At 50.2% G+C, this 19,927-nt stretch overlaps 1 protein-coding gene across 1 annotated transcript in view; it reads left to right on the top strand.

Moving 5' to 3' along the window:
• MROH7 (maestro heat like repeat family member 7) overlaps nt 1–19,927 on the top strand; it is a 66,637-nt gene that overhangs the window by 36,497 nt on the left and 10,213 nt on the right. Inside the window, exons 6-18 of the mRNA XM_061121806.1 lie at nt 819–902; nt 1,832–1,911; nt 2,215–2,344; nt 3,928–4,023; nt 4,526–4,630; nt 4,843–4,978; nt 7,953–8,065; nt 8,471–8,647; nt 8,992–9,146; nt 11,532–11,670; nt 13,852–14,042; nt 15,355–15,492; nt 17,508–17,622. Of these exons, the coding sequence (XP_060977789.1) occupies nt 819–902; nt 1,832–1,911; nt 2,215–2,344; nt 3,928–4,023; nt 4,526–4,630; nt 4,843–4,978; nt 7,953–8,065; nt 8,471–8,647; nt 8,992–9,146; nt 11,532–11,670; nt 13,852–14,042; nt 15,355–15,492; nt 17,508–17,622 (1,659 nt within the window). The remainder of the gene's footprint in view (nt 1–818; nt 903–1,831; nt 1,912–2,214; nt 2,345–3,927; nt 4,024–4,525; nt 4,631–4,842; nt 4,979–7,952; nt 8,066–8,470; nt 8,648–8,991; nt 9,147–11,531; nt 11,671–13,851; nt 14,043–15,354; nt 15,493–17,507; nt 17,623–19,927) is intronic.

Below are 19,927 nucleotides of genomic sequence, written 5' to 3'. Positions count from 1 at the left end.
AGGACACAGCCCCAGCCCGGGTCTTGGCCATGTAGCAGGCCTTGGGAGGGCAGAGAAAGCCAGCATCTTCAGGACTTGGTGAGGGCCAGTGGGACAGGCTGGTAGTGAGTGTAACACACGGAGTGTGGGTGAGCCTAGCTGGCAGACAGAGTCTGGAGGCAGGCGGTCCGCCCAGGACAGGCCATACAACCTGTCTTCTTGCCAGGTGGAATGGCAAGAACTTGTAACATCGTTAACCCACGTACTGCCCATCAGATACACTTGTTTTGCTTCCTTTACTATATATTTTATCTCTTTTGTGTTTTTTTTTCTTCTACCTTAAGATAAAGAGAACTGATAGATTAATGGGACATTGGTTAATGTATTCCCTCTCCGGTAGCAGAATGCCTTAATCCGACTAGTGGGTGTTCTTACAAAGGGTTGATGCTAGAAGGCCCTCACGAGGTATCTCTAATGATGACATTTCAACTTGAGGTGTTGGAACCCTTTCTGTCGCACCAGCTCCTGCCTCTTCTTCCTTAGTTGACAGATGCTTTGCAATCGGAACCTGATATCTGGCCTTCCACCAAATCTGACCTGCAGGGATTATCCTCAACCTGCTGCCACCACCATCTTCTCAAATCTTTACCCCCCTCCCCCCACCCCGAGTTCCCTTGTGGTTTCTCACTTCTCTTGGGCTGATGCTGGGGGCTGGCAGCTGGGGAGGAACAGGCAGCTTGGCTGCAGGTGGCAGGTGCAAAGACGGGGTGTAAGGGCAGCCCCAGGGCTGGGCTCCATGTGGCTCTCACCCTGTGGTTTTGCCCTCTGCTGCCCCTGAGGTCGGGAGTGCCCTCAACCTCCAGAAGAGCCAGAATGTGCTGGACAAGGAAGAAGAGAAGAAGACCCTGATGAAGAAGATGATGGTGCGCAAGCAGCTTGCGGGTCTGTGGCATCAGGGTGGGGAGGGGGCGGAAGTCCTGAGTCCACCCACTGATGAGGCGGGGTTGGGGTGGGGTGGGCAGAGGACATCAAGGCACAGATATTTGGGCATGGGTCTCAGCTCCACCCTGAACTGCCCCCCATCTACCTTGAGGGAGCTTGGCCAAGTCACTTCCCTTCCCTGAGTCTCACTCTTAATATCTCGCAAGTGACTGTGATTAAAAAAACCTGTGTCATTGGAGGACAGAACCCAAAGGTTAGTTCACTGTAAATTCTTAGGCCCCTGGGAGCAGTCATTATTACTTTATCTGTTATTTCCCCCCATAGTTCTTCTGATGGGGGAACTTCTGAAGGAACTTTCTTTCTCTCTGCTAAATGCAGTCACTTCTCAGTTACCCACCACAGTGTTTGGGCTGGGATAGCCACTGAAGTTTCCAGAATTATATCAATAGTTAGCTATAAAGAGAGAAAAAAAAAATCCGTGCCTCTGATACGTTCATTTAATTAACATTAATTGAGCATCTATTGGGCGTTTGGGCTAGATCAAAAGTGAGAAGTAACTGGAAGGACATTTTAAAGGAATTCAACTGGACCACTTTCAAGGGTCATGCATGGTGTTTGGGGGCCAGTCCACGGTTTAGACTTCCCTACCACGGGGCTGCTGAAACAGTTCTTGCTGAGCCCTGCATGTGTGCGGCGGGTCAGGCCCTGGAGTGAGGCCTGTTTTGAAGGCCTTGAACTGAGTGCTCTGGACCGGATTTAGAGCAGTCAGCTGGCTCCCTCCACCGGAGGCCAGGCAGGGATGAAGCCGGCCCAGGCTGAAGAGTGGCCCCGTTCCCTGAGGAGCGGCTGCGGCACTGGTGGTCTGTGGTGGCCTGCCTCCCTCAATGACACCTCTGTGTCCCCCATCCAGAAGCAGATCCAGGCGGAGCCGCAGGATTCTCTCATGAGCTCTGCCCGCCAGCAGGCCATGGAGACCCTGACCCAGCTGAGGTGACCTTGGCCCCTTTCCCAAGCCTCAGCCCCTTTCCCGCTACCCTCAGGCTCTGCCTGTATCTTCAGAGGCCTCTCTGCTGTGCATGGCCCTTTCCTAGTCCCAGGCCTTTTCCCTTCCCCTTGCCCAGGCCCTGCCGGGGCTATCTGACTTATACCCCACCATCCTCCTCCTCCCTACCTCATTTTGCCCTTCTGTGGATCTGAATCTCAGCCCTTGTCCCAGCCCTGTACCCTTCACTTCCGGCCTCCAGCCTCAGGTGCCCCCTCACTCCATGCCCTCACTTTCTGTCTCTTCCCCAGTCATTCCCAGCCTGTCCTGGGTTTGCAGGAACGGTTGGAGCTGGTGAACACGTGCGTGAAGAGTGTGTTCTCCCTGCCCACTGTGCAGGCCATGCAGGAGAAAGACCAGGCCAAGGCAGATGCCTTACAGGTGAGGCAGGGCCCTCCCAAGCAGGGCCTTGGGGCTGACTGCTGTCTTCAGAGGGAGGCACGTCCCTGGACTCCCAGCAGGGAGAGGAAGGGCATTGTGAGAGGTAGATTGGAATCTTCAACCTCCTACTTAAACAGCTTGGGTAATTCACCTCCCCTCTCCTGGCCCGAGCAGGCACTTGATAAATAATTGGTGAATGAGTGAGTCTGCGGAATAAAGGATCCCTCATCTGAAGCACTGTCCACTTTGGGCTCTGTCCCATGAGAAGGATGTGGGCGTATGGTGGCATGGCTCAGGAGGTGGCCAGGATTAGGAAGAAAAGGCCTGAGGATTGGGCGAGTTTGGGTTGAGGCCTGGAAGTGGAACCTCAAGGGGCTCTCATAAGCATCTTCAACCCCCTGCAGGATGGTCCCTGGAAGAGCGATCAGAGGAGACCCTTCATGTAGAATGGGGTCAGTGGGGGAGGTTAGGGAGAGAGATTTCAGCTCTGGGTGAGGCACATGCATATATCCTTTCATCCAGCAAATTTTAACTAATAACGCAGAAGTGCAGGGTTGACATACTGTAGGGTGAGGGCCAGATGATCAAAGTATTGTACAAATAAATGCAGAATTACAACAGTACTTGGTGCAAGCAAGAAGTACATGATACTATGAAGAGCCTGGAATGGAGAGAACCTGACCGTGTTGGGGGTCAGAGGTCATGATGCTAGAGGCAAGAGGTTTAGAAGAGTTAATTAGCTGAAGGGGGTGGCAGAAGGAAGAGTGTGAGAGGCCGAGGGAACGGCCTGTGCAGCAGCCTGAGGACGGAGAGAATGTGATGACTGCAAGGATGTTAAGGAGGCAGAGTGGCCGGAGTCCAGAGGGTGAGATGAGAGAGCAGCTGGAGCCAGACCAGCCACAGCCTGATGGCTCTGAGCCTTGGAGGTGGTGCCCTTGAGAGGAGACCCAAAGGGGAGGCGGGGGTGGGTAGGAAGAGAGCCTGCAGCTTTCTTCTAGTACCAGGCCAGGCCAGCAGAGGTCAGTGCTGCATGGTGATGGACTGCAGATGGGCGGGTAGGAGGAGGGAGTTGGTGAACAAGGCTTCCTTGGTGGTTGTGGTGTAAGCCTGGTGTGCTCAGACTCAGGAAGCCTGGACTAAGACGACCTGGAAGGAAGATGTGGAGATGATGGAAAGAAGGGAGGCAGGAAGAGAGGGCCTCAAAGACACCCCTTAGCCTTGTGTAGGTGTCATGTCTGCACCCTCCTAAGATAGGGTTGTGCCAATCATGAGGCAATCACCTGGCCCGTGGTAGATTCTCTGTAATTCTCAGTAGATTCTCCCTGGGCCTCTGCTTCTTCCCCTTATAAGCTAAGAAGTGCAGGGATAATAATTACCAGTTTCTCCATAAAGAACCTGTAACCTATGGAGGGGAAGCCAGTTGCCCAATATCACACATCAAGGTTAGTCTCACATGGAGGGACCAGAAAGCAGCACTCCTGGGCTTGAGTACCCCTTTCTCCCCTGACCCACATCAGGGGTTGCCTGGGGTTGGGGTCTGCCCCAGAGGCTCCCTAGTGACTTGGTCCGCTTCCTGTTCACAGATGCTTTACTGTCAGACCTTGGATGCCCTGCAGACACTTCTCAATGCCCTCTTTGTTGAGGACCCCACTCCTGCTGGGCTGAAGAGCATTTTGGAGGTGTGGGGGCAGGAAGGAGAAGAAGGGTGGAGGAGGATGGGGACTCAGGAGAACTGGGGTCTGGACCCAGAAAGAATGATTTGACTTCAGGATGTAATCTTGTGCCAGATTTCTGTTTCCCTGCCCCTCTCACAGGTTGTGTCCCAAACTCCTTCTCCTTCACCCTCTCCCTATTCCCCATACTCCTGCAACTCCTGCGATAGCTGCCGCCATATCCTTGCTTTCTAAATTCTTGTCCTTATGTCTCTCTCCTATCCTCGAGACTCTCCACCTTTCATCTCTCTCCCACTGACCTCTGTCTTCCCTCTGGTCTTCCAGTTCTGTCCTCTGCTTCTGGACCCCACGTGTCCCTATGCTCTAAGAAGAGGAGGAGGGCTGCGTTGGGTTGCCTTGATGCTCTACCCGGAAGCTTCCTGATAATTGGTGAAGGCTGGCCTGCCCATCCAGGGGGCAGAGGCTAGCATCCAGCTCATAGCTCTGAGTCATACCCTTCTCCCCACAGCCTCTTGGGCCCTGGATGAACTCTGGGAAGGCCCACGAGAGAGCACGGGCTGTGAAAAGCAATGTCTCTGTGTTGAACCACGCGCTTCAGACCCCACCTTTCCTTGTGAGTGGCTCTGGGACGGGGGAGGGGAGGACAGCTAGGGAGAATGTTCTCAACTCTGATGGAGCCCATGCATCCGCCCAGAGATTCCTAGGTGGTCCTCACCCCTCAGAGGATTCAGCTCTCGGGGCCAGGCCATCAAGCTCTGTTCACCATTTACTGTGTAGCATTATTGAACCTATAAGTCTCAGTCCCTAAGATTATGACACAAACAGATGTCCTCGGGATTCCCGGCACTGGGGCTTCTTCTGGGGAGGCTCATCATTCGCATCGGGGATCCTGATGAGGAGATTGGCCGTGAGGCTCTGGACGGCATTACCATCCTTTACACCATCTTGGAGCTTCAAAAACGTAAGCCCTTTGGAGTGCCTCTAAAACAAGGCTTTTGAGCAGGTACTCAGCCTAGGAATTGAACGGGCCCTTGGCAACAAGGCACTGGTGGGAGATGGACAAGACCAACACAAAGTTCAAAGGGGTCTGGAAATCAGTGTGAAGTTTAGTCCCCACAGAACTAGGAGACAGAGGTGACAAACACATTTTGATTTAAGCAATGCTTCTATATAAGCCTCTTCTTTTCCTTCCTAGTTTAATTTGTGATTCTCATTTTCACATTCCCATGCCACCATGTGCAACCAGGTATGATAGCTCCAGTGTCCTGGTTTTTAATGTCTTCCCCATTAGTCTATAGTTCATTTGAGTCTATGTCTCATTCATCATGGTATGCCCAAGATCTATCCCTGGGCCTGGCACATGGCGGGTGCTCAGTGAATATGTATTGGACGAGTGAACAATGAACAGATCCTATCTTGGAATCTGGAGTGGCTAAAACCTGTAGACAGGAGAACATCTCTGAAACAGCTGTGGGAAGCTAGTGATATGGTAAGGGCTGACACAGAATCCCAGCTGGCACTCACTGCACTTAGAGGTGTGCAGTACTGACTGTTACTTGCCTCCCCCCTTCCCCCCAACGTCCCAACTCTGCTCCAAACCAAGGGACCTTGGCACATTGTTTAAAGTCCCCTGGCTCTGGAAGCAGAGTGACCTGGGTACCACACCTAGCTCTGGCCCTTCCTAGCTATACAAATTCAGGAAAGTACTTTTCTTGTCGAGGCCTGGGTTTCCTCATTTGTAAAAAGGACACAGTAGGATGCAAACCATAAGATTTCTGGAAAATTAAATGAGATCATATGTGTAAAATGACTAGCTCGTTCCACACATTATGGGCAACAAAGTTTTTTTTCCCCCATCCCTCCCCATCTTATTAGTTTCAGTCTTTTGGGATCTATCTTGTATCCCTGCTCTTCTTGTTCTCTAGCATCTGGGGCAAAGATTTAGTCCCTAGGAGACTTCCCCCTGCTGCCCAAGAGCCACATAGATCTTCTGAGTGATGGATAAAGGTGATATAAGTCATGTTAAGGATCAGTCTTGGGGACAGGAATAGTATACACCGTATTAGTATTGCCAGATTTAGCAAATAAAAATATAGGACACTCAGTTAAATAAAAATTTCAGAAAAACAGTAAATACCTTTTGGTATATTTAAGACATACTCTTGCTAAAATTACTGGTTTATCTGAAATTCATATTTAACTGAGTATTTTGTATTTTATGTGGTGACTCTAAGGACAAATTCCCACTGTTAGATTCTCAAGGAGTGCTTTATCCAGGCCTCTGGACTGTAGGAAGCAGCAAAGCTAGGATTTGAACCTTGGTCTGCCTGATACTAGGCCTCCCAGGTAGTACTAGTGATAAAGAACCTACCTGCCAATGCAGGAGATGCAGGAGATGTGGGTTCAGTCCCTAGGTCTGGAAGATCTCCTGGAGGAGGGCATGGCAACCCACTCCAGTATTCTTCCTGGAGAATCCTATGGACAGAAGAGCCTGGTGGGCTACGTGCATGAGATCATGAAGAGTTGGACATGACTGAAGAGATTTAGCATGCACGCACACTACCTGATATTAGGTCTCAAGCTCCTTCCTTTTGTAGACAACCTGCTTGCTTGGTCTGTATGCTATTCTGCCTCAATGACCCTTTCTCATGCCCACGTCTTGTGTCTTGTACATGCTGAGGAATCCAGCTAGGACCCGAATCAGACCACCATAAGACTCAGGAAATGTGCCTGAAATGTGTTTCCTTCAGCAGAAAATAAGGGTCTCCAATTTGCAAGTACTATTCTAGGCATTGGGGACACAGAAGGAAAAAAAAATTAATTCAGTAGTCCTGTTGAGCTTATCTTCTTGTTGTCAGAACACAATGAACAAAATAAACAAGTAATATATACAGTAAGTCAGATGATGATGAGTATCGAAGAAAGAAAAAAAAATAGGAAAGGGAGGTTGGGAATACCAGGGGTAAGGGAATTGCAGTTTAAAAAGAGGTGTTGCCACACACCCAGCAAAAATGGAACAGAAAATTCACTGGCGAGATGTGAAGCTGCTGAACTCTCACACACTGCTGGTGGAAGTACAGCTGGTCCCCACCGTGGAGAACTTCTGGTAATATCCTCCAAAGCAGAACCTCTACCCACCTTAGGACACAGTCTCACTTTTAGCTTGTTGCTGTTGTTGTTGTTTAGGTGCTAGGTTTGTCTAACCCTTTTGAGACCCCGTGGACTGTAGCCTGCCAGGCTCCTCTGTCCGTGTGATTTCCCAGGCAAGAATACTGGAGGGTATTGCCCTTTCCTTCTCCAGGGGATCCTCCCGACCCAGGGATCGAACCCATGTCTCCTGCATTGGCAGGTGGAATCTTTACCACTGAGCCACCTGGGAAGTCTCCGCTTCTAGCTACATGCCTACAAAAGGCATGGACTAGATATACTAGAACATTCATATCAACACTACGTATAATAGCTAGAAACAACCCAAATGTCAATGAGAAGTAGACCAGTAGACCAGTAAATGGTAGCATATTCATACTGTGGAAAGTTGTACAGCACTGGGAATGAATGAACCCATGCAGCTTGCAACAATGTGGGCGAAGCTCACCCACTTAATGTTGAGTGAAAGCAAGACATAAAGGACAACATACAGTAGGAGTCCATTTATATGACGTCCAACAGCAAGGAGCTCTAATCTGTGGATTTAGAAGTCAGAATAGGAGTGGGGGAGGGGGATTATGGCCTGAAACAGGGGCATAGGAGGGTCTTCTGGGGTATTGACTGTGTTCTGTTTCTTGACTTGGGTGAGAGCTACATGGATGTGCTCATCAAGAAGATTTACCATGCTGGTTACCTATGATTTATGCACATTTGATATCCATGTTTAGCAAAAAGTTAAGAAACCAAATAGGTAGTTAGGTCTCACTGAAAATGTTCTTGTCTTGCAGGAGCCAGAGATAAAGAAGAGACCAATAAGAAGGAGCTGTATGAGAGCAACAAGCGTTTCCTGGGGCCCTACAATCCTCTCAGCCCATGCCAGAACATTCTGCGTGTGATTGCGGTGACCACCTGCTGCCCAGAAGCCCTGGGCCTTCCTGGGAGATGGGGACGAGAGAGGAGGGGCAGCACCAGCCCGCCCCAGCGCCGCCTCCTCTCCTTCCATCCCTCTAGGCTCAATCCCCCTCATATTCCTTTACATGCCTTCCTCAACCACACAGGTCCATCCTGTGGGCTCCCCACCCCTCTGGTCTGTGCCATAGCTTGTGGCACCCAGTTCTGGGGGGGCAGGGGCCATGTCACCCCCTCTTTTTTGTCACAGTTCCTCAAAGGGTTCGATACTCAGTGATTAACCGAGTATGTGGTCCCCTTGCTGACCTCTGCCCGTGTCTGGCGGTGTTTGTGCATGGATGCAGGACTCACTCCAGGTCTGCCCACGTGTGTCAGGATCTCTCTGCCTTTGTTTCAGGAATTCGGGGATTTCCTGGGGCCCCAGCAGGTAAAGGACCTGCTGCTAGCAGCCTTGGAAGGGCTGAAAGGTGGCTCCGAGGCTCGGGGGAAGGACTCGGGGGAGATGATGCAGCTAGCCTCGGAGGTCACGCTCAGTTCGGTGCTGGAGTGGTACCGGCACAGGGCGCTGGAGGTGGTAAGGTCCCCTGGGGGCAGGGCTTGGGCTGGGAGACCCCACAGGGCTCACTCATCCTGCAGCCAGGGCAGGGTGGGTGGTGAATGAGTTCTAGAAGCTCTCAACTTGCTTATCAGCCCCCAAGGGCTCAACTGTCTGGTGAGGGGTGCGGGAGGGCAGTGAAGACAAACTGTCTCCAGGGAAGGGGCAGGAGCTCTGCCTACCTGTCTCCCCATTTCTCCCCTCTGTGCCCTCCTCTTCCTCATCCCCCTCTTCTCCCTCCTCCCATCCCCCTGTTCCCCTATCCCACTTGGCTTCTCTGCTTGGCCCTCTGCCTGCTCCCTGGTGGTCTGACTGTGCCCCAGATCCCAGAAATCATGCATGGCATCTATGTGCACCTGAGCCACATCCAGGAGCCGCGGGCCCGCGAGGTGGCTCTGCTGCCCGTCTCTCTCCTGGCCAGCTCCTTCATGACCGAGGTCGTCATCGCCCTGCTCATGTGTCCCCTCCCACTGGACAGGTACCAAGTGACGGGTGCTTCCAGCCACTACCTCTCACAGAGTTGATACAGCCCCCTATTCCAGGACTGGGAATCCCTCCTTCTACCCAGGGGAGTCCCTCGCCCTCCCAGTGGTCCCCCTTCCATGATCGACGTTGCTTATGACAGCCATTAAGCCCTTCCTGCCAGGTGTCTGCTGCACATTTATTTGTTCTCTCACAAGTATAACCACCCCATTCTACAGATAAGGAAACTGAGGCTCACGGAAAGTTTCCAGCCTTAGGAACCTACTGAACAAGCAGCAGAATGAAGACCTAAATTCAGATCTGACCCACTACAAGCCCAGAGCTCTTCAATGATGCCATGGGAAAAAGAAACTGAATGTTGGTCCTAACTCTGCCTCCAGATGCTGTGTGGTCTTGGGTAGCTTTATTGCCCTCTCTGGGCTTCAGGTTTTCTCCATATGTAAAAGGAGAAAATAACACCCACATTCTCACCCCAAATGGGTGGGCATGATCAGTAAAGCAGCAAGTCATGCTGAGTGCATGCCCTGTGCTCCATGTTGTCAGCCTTCAGGGAGCTCTGGTCTGATGGCAGAGGGGACTGTGGCCAGATGGTGATCAGCTTGTGGGCAAGAGAGACAAATCTGGCTGCTCCAGGCTCCTGGCCCAGGAAATGCTCCCGCACCTCTAAATGAAAACAAGGCAGAAGTGTGTGATCCATGTCTTAAGGCGGTTGGTTGAGAGTGAACAGAAAAGAATTATGCAGAACTGTGCAAGTGGGGTGCACTTCTAACCAGGAGACCTGGTGTCATCCACAGAAACCAGGGAGAGCAGTGCAGGAGTGACACACCCCCATCTCCCACCTGGAAGAATTTAACCCTTTCTGGCTTCACTGCAAGCCAGGGAATTTTCTTCTTAGAGCCACTAAACATTCAGACTCAAGACTGCCAGGACCACATCTGAGTTCACTTACTTCAGGAGGATGTAGGACAGGGCAGTATCCTTACAGCAGCCTGTGCAGGAGGATTAGACAGAGCTGGGATGAGATTTAAGGAGGCCTCGTTGGCAAGTGCCACTCCTGTGCATGCCTGAGAGTGAGGACCTCCTTAAATGTAGTGCCCTAGATGCCTCACTTTCCTCACCCTAGTATTGGCCCTGGGCCTCCCAGTTGAAAGATGTAGGTGCTACCCGGGCTTAAGTGTCTTGGGCTTTAAAGGAACTAGAGTCTCTTGTAATCTCTCTGGACTTTGCCTCCCAGATTCTCACAGGGACAAACCCAGTCATGAGTCGCTGCACCCTGAGAAGCTCAATGCCACAGCGTTCCCAGTGGTCCTTATAGTTCATTTGCAGTTCTTCCTCACCCAGACACAATTTACCAATTGGGTCATTTTTACCATAAGCAATGTTGCCTAGCAACATAGTTGACATACTATCTTTATCAGGTTTCCAGGGGAACAGAGCTGGAAAGTTAATGGAAGGTTCAACTCTTAACCAGATTTGGGTGGGGGGGGAGGGTTTTTGTTAACCCTTTAGTGCCCTGGGCTGTTAGCACTTTTCACCTCCCCAGGATAGAACCTATAGGCTGGTGCGGGTTGATCCAGATGCTTTCCCCTGACTGGTGTAGTGCCGTCTTTTTTGTTTTTAATTTTTTTGTTAGTTTTTTATTATTTTTGGCTGCGCTGGGTCTTTGTTGCTGCTCCCAGGCTTTCTCTAGTTGTGGTGAGCAGGGCTACTCTCTAGTTGCGGCACACGGACTTAGCTGCCTTGCGGCATGCAGCATCTTCCCAAAATGCAGGGATCAAACCCGTGTCCCCTGCATTGGCAGGCGAGTTCTTAACCACTGGACCATCAGGGAAGTCCCTGATGTGTATAGCTTTCTAAGGGTCAGGAGTGGGAGCTCCTTGACATTTTGTGACAAATGAAAGATCCAGGCCCCAAAGGGCTCCTAGGCATAGAGGAACAGTTACAAGCATTGGAGTCATCAGACCTGGTCACTTCTGGACTCTGTAGCTCATTAGCGTGCAGTCCTGGATTGGTGATTTTACCTCTCTGAGCCTTAACTCCGCATCTGTAAAATGAGACTGACAATCCACCGCGAGTCCCTGTAAGAACTCAGTGACCCTGAGTTTCTTGATGATCTTGCTTACGTCTGCTGGCAGACAGCAGATGCTCAATATTTGCTGAAGTCATAACTTGTATGCAAAGCACCTGGCAAAGTACCTGAGAAATAGGATTTTTGATCATTGTTAGTCCCAGGCTCCTTAGATCATTCAAGAAATTTTTCGGCACACTCATGGATGCCATTTCAAAGGCATCTTCCCTTCTCCCTCCCAAAACAATTCGGCAGCAGGGTTGGCCCCACTGCCCTTGTCCCCACTAACCGTCCCTACTCTTGGCCTGTCAGCAATGGAGCAGAGATGTGGAGGCAGCTGATACTGCGCAAGCCCAGCTGTGATGTCCGAGAACTCCTGGACCTGCTCCTGACCAGCCTGAAGGAGAAGCCCGTGACCAAGAAGGGCCGGGCCTCCATCGTGCCCCTGGCGGTGAGGAGCTCTCCTCCTGCCCCCTTCCTCCCCTGCCCAGCAGCCCCATCACTGCCCAACACGTCCTCCTCCCACTCCCGCTGAGCTCTGCACACCCGTCTTCTAGTGCCCGGCTCTGCCCGGAGCTAACTGGTGGCCTTGAGCAAGTCTGTCCCCGGGCTCTTGTTTGTGATCCACTGGACCACCAGCAGCACCATCCTGTTGCTACTTACAGTGACTGGGGCAGCCTGGAATAGTGGGCACTGGGACTCACACCTTAGGCTGAGAACTGGCCTTGCTCTGTTACTATTTTGTAACCTGAGCAAGTCACTTCATCTCTCGGAGGCTCAGTCTCTGCATCTGTAAATAGAAATATTATCTACCTCATATGGCAGTTATGAAAATTAAAGGAGGTAACTCATTTATTCTTTTTAGAGACATAAAATGTCTAAGCACATCTGCTGCCATTCTTAGAGGTTGGCCCTGGGAACACAGAGGGAACAGGCTCTGAAGTGGGAAGGAGGCTGAGTGGACAGATTTCTCTGTGGCTCTGTCACCACCACCCTGGTCCTAGCCAGCTATATAATACCGCATTCACCTCCCTGCTTCCACTCCAGCCCCTGCAATCTGTATCACAGCTAAGAAAATCATTGAGAAATGCGCATCTGCTCTTCTTAACTCTCTCTATGGCTTCCCACTGCCCTTGAGGGTAACACAGAGCTCCTGCTGGTGCTGCTAGGCCCTGCAACCCTCACTGGCCTCACTATACTGTGTGATCCTCTTGCTTGCATGGCTCCAACCTCATTATTTGTCAGGTCTTCTTAATCACTGTGCTATCTTCTGTCACAGGGCCTTTGCACATGCTGTTTTCTCTACCTAGATTTCTGTCCACCAAGTTAACTTCTTCTCATCCCTTATCTCTTAAGCTATCACCTCCTCAGGGAAGCCCTCTCTGACCAGATCAAATCTGTGCATATTATACTTTCCTTCCCAGGTGGTTCAGTGGTAAAGAATCTGCCTACCAATGCAGGAGATGCAGGTTCAATCCCTGGGTCAGGAAGATCCCCTGGAGAAGGAAATGGCAACCTATTCCAGTATTCTTGCCTGGAAAATCCCATGGACATAAAAGCCTGGTGGGCTATAGTCCACTGGGTCACAAAGAGTTGGACATGACTGAGTGACTGAGCAGATACACATCACATACTTTATCTTGGAAGAGTTCACCCCAGTTGTGATCTAACAATAGTGTGTGTGTATAGAGTGGGTCATGTGATTAATCTATGAGATGCCTGAATTCAGCGCATACAGTAGACACTCAAAAAATTTTTTTGTTGGGTTGGTTTATTTACTCAAACATTAAGCACCTACTATGTTCCAAGCATACTCAGTTTCTAGGGATTCAGCAGAGAGCAAGACAATCTGGTAGAGGAAAGTCAATAAATAGACATGGTGGATAGAGGAGCGGGTGGTATTATCCCTTAACACAGGAAGATACTAAAGCTGAGACATTCCATGTCTCACCTAAGGTCACGCAGCTACTGAGCAGTGGTTCCAGGACTCAAACCCAGGTCTCCTGCCCCCGAGCCCCATGCTTTACCTCTGGATCTCCCTGCCTCTCTCCCCCAGCACCGAGTTCTATGACTAGGACCAGCACCCATTCCATCCTTGGTTTGGACATCACACACTCCTCCTCTGATCACTGTGTGTTGGCATATTCTCAAGTCACTCAGAGGAGGCAGTGAGGGAAATCTAGTTTTAACAGCCCCCAACAAAGAGGCAACTGATATCCCACCTATGTTATGAACCAGTAAGAGGCAGGGCTCCTGTAATCTCAAAACCTGGGTTCAAGTCCCAGCTCTGCCCCGAGGGGCTGGGTATCTTTGGGCAAGTCCCTTCACGCCTCTGATCTTGTCTCCTTCCCTGCACAGTGGGGTCAAGACTCTACCTCATAAATGTGGGAAGAAATCCTTCCACCGTGATTCTTCCAGGGCTGTGTCAACAGCAAAGGGTCACTGTGATTGTTCTGGGACAGGGCTCGCCCAGAGGGCCTGGATGCAGTGGTGGGGGAATCTGGCCTTGCCCATGTTGGGCCAGAGAAGAGCAAAGATCCAGGACCAACCTCCTAGAGAATCAGTTCAGGCCCAGTCAGGAGTGCTGGGATGGTGGGTGGTGATGTCTCACCAGCTTCCCCTCCGCCTCCAGGCAGCCAGTGGCCTGTGTGAGCTCCTGTCCGTCAACAGCTGCATGGGCCGTGTGAGGCGCATCTACCCACAGCTGCTCCTGGCCCTGCTCATTCAGGTCCATTACCACATCGGCCTCAGCCTTCCTGGCCGCGTGGCTTCCCGCAAGGATGCCAAGAAGGACGCCCAGACCTCTGGCTTTGTCCCTGTACGGTATGTTCCTGCTGTCCCCGGAGGGACAGCAGGCTCTTATGGAAGTCTTTAGGGCAACTGATCGGTAGAAATTAGCTCCGTGGCTAGAAAAGAAATCAGAAGTGCACTTTTATGAGACAGAGCCAATCGTGTTCAAGAGCTATTTGTGAACATCTGCTGTATGTGTTCTCTGCTTAGGGCTGGATGGCAGGAAGGAATCAGCCTTCTCCAAGGAGATCACCATTTCAATTTTTCTCCTCCCTCCCTAGAGATGTGATTTGTATTAGATTTATAACCAAGGCTGAACTATTTGATTTTCATTTGTTAATTGGAATAGTTAATATAGGCACATGAGTAAAAATCTTCAAAGATGGTAAAACAGTTTCTGTTCCTCTCTTTATCCCAGTTTTCTGTCATAAGAACTGGGTTCTTTCTTGCCCTTCGGATGGGGTTGATGCAGAGCTAAGCCAATGTGTTTTCATTCTGTACTTTCACACCACTGGTTGTGAACCTTACACAGTTACATGTTTCTGCTTTTATTATATACTGTATCTTTGAGGTCATCACATACAGAGCTGCCTCATTATTTTTAACAGCCGCATAATATCCCTCTGTGTAGATTATAATATACCACCATTCACCTAACCAGGATCCTTTTGATTTAGGTGCTTCACAGCCTTTTACAAACAATGCCGCCGTGAGTGAGGCTGTTTATATGTCTTGATATTTACATGTGACTTTCATGCATTGGAGAAGGAAATGGCAACCCACTCCAGTGTTCTTGCCTGAAGAATCCCAGGGACGGGTGAGCCTGGTGGGCTGCCATCTATGGGGTCGCACAGAGTCGGACACGACTGAAGCGACTTAGCAGCAGCAGCATACACATAGGATGAATTCCTGAAAGTAGAATGGGTGCATCAAAAGGTTTCTGTGTTTAAATATTATGGTGGAACAGGAAGATATGGTGGAAAAAGTTCTTGATCAGTGAGTGAAAGGAAATGAAGTACCTCCTAAAGCACCCAGCTTGCCAGTAGTATATGACACTTCATTTCCCCACAACTTTGCCATCACAGTCTCATCTTTGCCAATCTGAAAGTTGACAAAAAAAAAGGTATTTTGCTGTAATTTTAGATTGCATTTCTCTTACTATGAATGTGGTTGAGTTTAAATGCCGTTTCTATTTCCTTTTTTGTGAGCAACTGTTCTTGTTCTTTGCCTAATTGTATATAGGACTTTTGGGAATTTTCTTATTTATTTGTAAGAGCTCTTTATATTAAGGTCTGGCCTGCTGGGGGCAGGGTGACATGAGATCTCAGCCCCCTTGTCTTGGCAGCTGGATGGTCAAAGTGGTGAAAACCCTGCTTCTGAAGATGGGCTGCTCATACGAGGCTAACTTTCTGGAGGACCATGGCGGCTGGGAGCTTATAGGGCAGGCAGAGAACCACCACCGCGGAGTGTCCCTGCTGGCCAGGTGAGGACCCTGGGGCAGGGGTCAGAGGGAGGGAAGAGACCTCAGTGTCTTCAGACAAACTTGGGTTTGCCTCTCTTTCTGGGCAAGACCCTTCCCTTGCTCCATCACCTCTTCTCTAAGATCAGCAGAGTATTGTCTCCATCAACGAGTAGACAATACAAATGTGAAAGATGACATATGCTCTACAAACTGTGGTTGTAACAGTACCTGGCATTGGGGAGCTACTTAGGTTATTTATAAAACACCTTTCTCACCACGTTATTAATTTAATTCCCCATGCTAATACAGAAATGATGGTCTAGCTGAGCAGTTTAGAGTGTGGTCTGAGAGCAGGTCTGCCTGCTTCTGAATCCCAACTTACTATTTTCCAGCTGTGTGACCTAGGGCAAAGTTCCTTTCCTTCTCTGTGTCTCCATTTTCCCATCAGTAGTATAATAACAGGACTCACCTCCGAGATTTGGGGTGAGGATTAAAGTACTTTGAACAGCCTCTGCACATAGAAAGAGTTCAACACATTAGCTTCTGTTATCATTATGCTGACTGGTGGGGCAAGGATTGTTAATGCACATTTTGCAGGGGAGGGTGCCAAGATTCAGAGAGGGATAGTTATGCACCAAAGATACACACAGCCTGGGAGTGGCAAGGCCGGGAAATAACCCTCTGACCCAGATCAGGTCTCTTCCCCCTAGTCACACACAGCCTCCCTTAGGGAAAGGAGATGGGGGGCTGGTGCACCTTGATTTCACTCATGTGGTTCCTGCAGGAAGATCCTGCTTCATAGCCCTGTACCCTGAATGTCCAGGGTGGGGCTCTCTCCTCTTCAGTCTCAAGATACAACTGTATTTATTGACCACCTGCATGCTCCAGGCACCTTGCAAAGAGATGTCTATTCACGGACTATTCCATTTAACCCTCACCGTGACTGACTGAGTGCAGGAGAAGGGGGTGAGAGAGAATAAGATGGTTGGATGGCATCACCAAATCAATGGACAAGAGTCTGAGCAAACTCTGGGAGATGGTGAAGGACAGGGAAGCCTGGTGTGTGGCAGTCCACAGGGTCACAGTCAGACACGACTTAGCAACTGAACAACAACAACAGCAGTGACTGATGAAATAACACTATTACTTTCCCAGAGTTACCTATAGGGAATCTGAGGCCCAGAGAAGTTAGGTGATTTGCCCAAAGTGACACAGCTAGTGGTAACAGAATTTGAACCCAGGCTGTCTTATACCAGACTCTATATGGCTGACACACTTTTCTGTATTCATTGACTAACAGAGCATAGTGCAGACTTTGCAAAGGCGAATCAACTACAGGGCTTGTTAAAACACTGATGGCTGGGCCCCACTTCTAGAATTTCTAATTCAGTTAGTCTGGGATGGGGGCTTGAGGATGTGCATTTTTTTTTTACAAGTTCCCAGGTGATGCTGATATTGCTGATCCGGGGGCCGCACTTGGAACATTGCTGGCTTAGTAGAATGAACTAGGCAGCTACAGTAGGGACCCCTGGGTTGGGGCGCCAGCTCTGCAATTTTCCAGCTCTATGACCTTGGGCAGTTCACACTCAAAGCCTCTGTTTCCTCATCTATGAAATGGGTTAACAACAGTAACCTGCCTCAAAGGGTAATGGTGAGGATCCGATGCAATAAGGACCTGAAAGCATCTGGCTTGCGGCCTGGTGCCTAGTGAGTGGGTCCTCACATTCTCTCCTTCCTGTCCTTTCCTCCTGGAGTGGTCCTGTACATTCAGGGGTCGTAGGCCTGTCTTTCTTACTGATTTTCTCTGTGATCTTGGGCAAATCACTTTTCCACTCTGGATATCAGTTTTCCCACCTGTAAAATGAAGCAATGTGATCAAATGGCCTCCGAGATCCTGTTCAGGTGGAAAACCCTGGGGATGCGGAAACACAGGGAACTGGGGCTTGCCCAGAGTTTTGAGTATGGGGGCCAGGCCCCCATGCAACAAGTCCCCTTGGGGCTGGGGAGCCTGAGGGCACTGCTCCTCCCATCCCCAGGGCCATGGTGCACTACTCCTGTCAGGAGCTGTGCCGCATCCTCTACCTGCTCATCCCGCTCCTGGAGCGAGGCGACGAGAAGCACAAGATCACCGCCACCGCCTTCTTCGTGGAGGTACCGACCGGGTGCCCAGAGCGGGGCGGGGGCTACCCCGGGCCTTCCCAGGAGTATAGGCCTCAGTTCCCGTTGCTGGTCATTTCTCTTGTGCAATAAGTACTTAATACTTTAGAGTCTTTCCTGAACATGACTTTTCTTGAGTAAAAAGATCTTGTGGGTCTTCTCCCTCCTCCTTCCCATCTCTCCTCCTCTTCCCATCCCTCCACCCCATTTCAGTCTTCTCAGACTCCCCTAGTACCTTGGGCAACCACCATCCTTTGCCGTATGCCAGGTACCAGATTGGAGACACAAATATAAACTTGGTTCTGCTCTTCTCTCAGGAGTTCTTGGTGTGGGAGGGGAGACAGAGGACATCCTGGTTATATCACAGGGTACCTTAGAGTGACTTGTGCTAATGGGGGCAATTCAGGCTGTGGTGGGTGAACATCTTGGGTGTATTGGGTGGGGAAACATCAGGGAGGCTTCCTGGAGGAAGTGACATCTAAGCTGAGTGAGTGTATAGGGGTACTAAAGTGGGTACTGAGGAGAGTTAAGTCAGGAGAAGGTTGGTAGTGTCAGCCCCAGAAGGGAAGACTTGTCAATAATAATGGCCAACAATTTCATTGAGCACTTACTACCTTTCAGGTGTATTCTTAGAGCTTTGCACATACTGATTCATCTAATTCTCACAATAATCCTATGATGCACATATTATTCCATCCCCTACTGTAGAGAAGGAAACCAAGGCACAGATTTAAGTAACTTTCCCAAGGCCACACAGCTTGGTAAGTGGCAGATCCAGGATGCAAAGCCAGACATCTGGGCTCTAAAATACACACTAACTCTTTAGCTTTGTGTGTGTGCTTGTGCTTATGGATGTAATATAAAAATACATATCATAAAAGCTATCATGTTAACCATTTTTAAATGTACAGCTCACTGGCTGTACATTCAGTGTGACGTGCATTCACACTTTTGTGCAACCATCACCGCCATCCATCTTCAGAAGTTTTTCATCTTCCTCCCCAAACTGAAATTCTCTACCCATTAAACACTAACTCTCCTTCCCTAGTCCTCTCAGACCCTGTAACCACCATTCTACTTTCTGTTTCTATGAATTTGCCTATTCTAGGTTTCACACGAATGGAACCACCAATATTTGTCCCTTGGTGTCTTGCTTATTTCACTTAATATAATGTTTTCAAGGCTCATCCATGTTGTAACACAGGTCAGAATTTCATTATTTTTTTAAGTCTGAATAATATTCCATTGCATGTACATACCACATCTTGTTTCTCCAGCCACTAGTCGATGACACTTAGAGAACCCACTCGCTTAACCACCACCCTGTCCTCTTGTGACGTGCTAGCTGGCACACAGGGGGTCTAGGCTATCACCAGGGCCTGTACAGTGGGGCTCAGAGGCTCACTGTCTGCTCAGACAGTGGAAGGCTAAGGACGGCTTCCTGGATGAGGTGCCATTTGACCTGGGCCTTGAGTGAAGACAGCCAGGTGGACAGGGGCAGCTTGGCAATTCCAGCACTGCCTCCCCACTGGACTGCAAGCCTGGGGAACAGGAACCACATCATGTTTGCCTGCATCCCTAGACCCAGCCCCAAGAAGGCCTCTGAGAAGAGGGGATCAGATGGGTGAGTGAGTGCCCAGGTGAGCACTTTGCCCGGCTCAGCAGGCACCTGCAGAATGTGTCACCTTAGGAGGACATGCATGTGTCTTGGGGTCAGGAGTCCAGGTTACAGTCTCAGCTCTGCCATGGTCCCCATGACCCTGGTGAGGAAATGGGAAAGCGTCATTTCTTGAGGGCGTGCCGTGTGCCAAACACCACGCTGACCTCTTACATATACGACCCCACTCATCTGCACAGCAGCCCTACAAAGCAAGAATTGTGACGCTCATGTGTTGGTGAGATAAGGGGCAGTTTTCAAGGTCACACAGCTCAAGCTGTCCAGAGAGATTCAGACCAGCTCTGCCCACCTGGCTCCTCTACCCTGGTTAGCCTTGTGGGAGAGGCGTTCCTCACTGTCTGCTAGTGGCTGCCACACAGGCCCTTGGGGGAAGGGGTGGAGGTTGGCCCTCCCACATCCATAAGGTCAGGGACAGTAGGCTTAATCTTTCCCAGCACTCCCCTGGAGCCCTGAGCAGTGGCCCTCCTTCTCTGGGACAGGGGTCCTCACCCAGCTTCAAGTCCTTCTCTCTCTCCCCAGAAGGGGTGGCTCAACACATTCATAGTGATGCTTTGATGTTGCTCAGATGTCCTTTCCCGGCTCCCGTAGACCCCCATGCTGTGCCTGAGGGGGTCCTTCCTC

The sequence above is a fragment of the Dama dama genome, chromosome 20 (assembly GCF_033118175.1).
Source record: "Dama dama isolate Ldn47 chromosome 20, ASM3311817v1, whole genome shotgun sequence".
NCBI lineage: Eukaryota > Metazoa > Chordata > Mammalia > Artiodactyla > Cervidae > Dama > Dama dama.
This window is presented reverse-complemented; position numbering and strand designations above follow the sequence as displayed.